This window comes from Camelina sativa, chromosome 19 (genome assembly GCF_000633955.1).
Source record: "Camelina sativa cultivar DH55 chromosome 19, Cs, whole genome shotgun sequence".
Taxonomy (NCBI): Eukaryota; Viridiplantae; Streptophyta; class Magnoliopsida; order Brassicales; family Brassicaceae; genus Camelina; species Camelina sativa.
The window spans coordinates 5018686-5019352 of NC_025703.1; the positions used below are offsets into that span (position 1 = coordinate 5018686).

At 33.3% G+C, this 667-nt stretch overlaps 1 protein-coding gene across 1 annotated transcript in view; it reads left to right on the plus strand.

Annotated features, from left to right (window-relative positions):
• LOC104764866 (probable thionin-2.4) overlaps positions 1–429 on the plus strand; it is a 1163-nt gene extending 734 nt beyond the window's left edge. The window contains exon 3 of the mRNA XM_010488459.2: positions 73–429. Within this exon, the coding sequence (XP_010486761.1) occupies positions 73–170 (98 nt within the window). The 3' untranslated portion in view covers positions 171–429. The remainder of the gene's footprint in view (positions 1–72) is intronic.

Below are 667 nucleotides of genomic sequence, written 5' to 3' on the forward strand. Positions count from 1 at the left end.
CCTTTTTTTTTTTTTTTTTTTTATTATAATCGACAAAATAGTAATCCACTCAGATTTCGTTTTGATGGCTAGATGCTAGTGAAATCGTGAATGAAGCGGTTAAAAAATGTGCCAACGCATGTTCCACAGTATGCACCAAGGGTTCGATAAATGCAGTTGAAACTGCCTAGACAACCAAACCATATCCTTTCATAAAGATATCACGTGCATCTGGAGGTGAAGTGGGTGGTCATCTTTCACGGTGTTGTTTTTCATGTTTTCAATAATTGTCGTGTATGTGACAAAAACGTTAAGACTCTTGTGTCCACGTTTTAATAATTAAGTGTTTTCAAATTTGTGTATGTGTGTAGCAGACTATCGATCATTAGATTATATATGTCTTCTATTTCCTATCTTTTTAATTAATTAATAATCTTGTTTCTTTACTAATCGTTCTTTTTCGCTCAACCATTTTCATGCTTACGCTCATATCGTGACAACAAATACCCCTTAGAAACAATGGCTAAGATATAATAAATACTAAAACAAACCAAATAAACTGAGTACTGAACAAACCAAACCGAAATATTATTCAGTTCAATTCAGCAGAAAGTTTAGATAATCGAAAAATAAAAAAGTCGAATAAACCGAACCGAATAAACCGATTGCACCGAATGCCTAGGTCTAC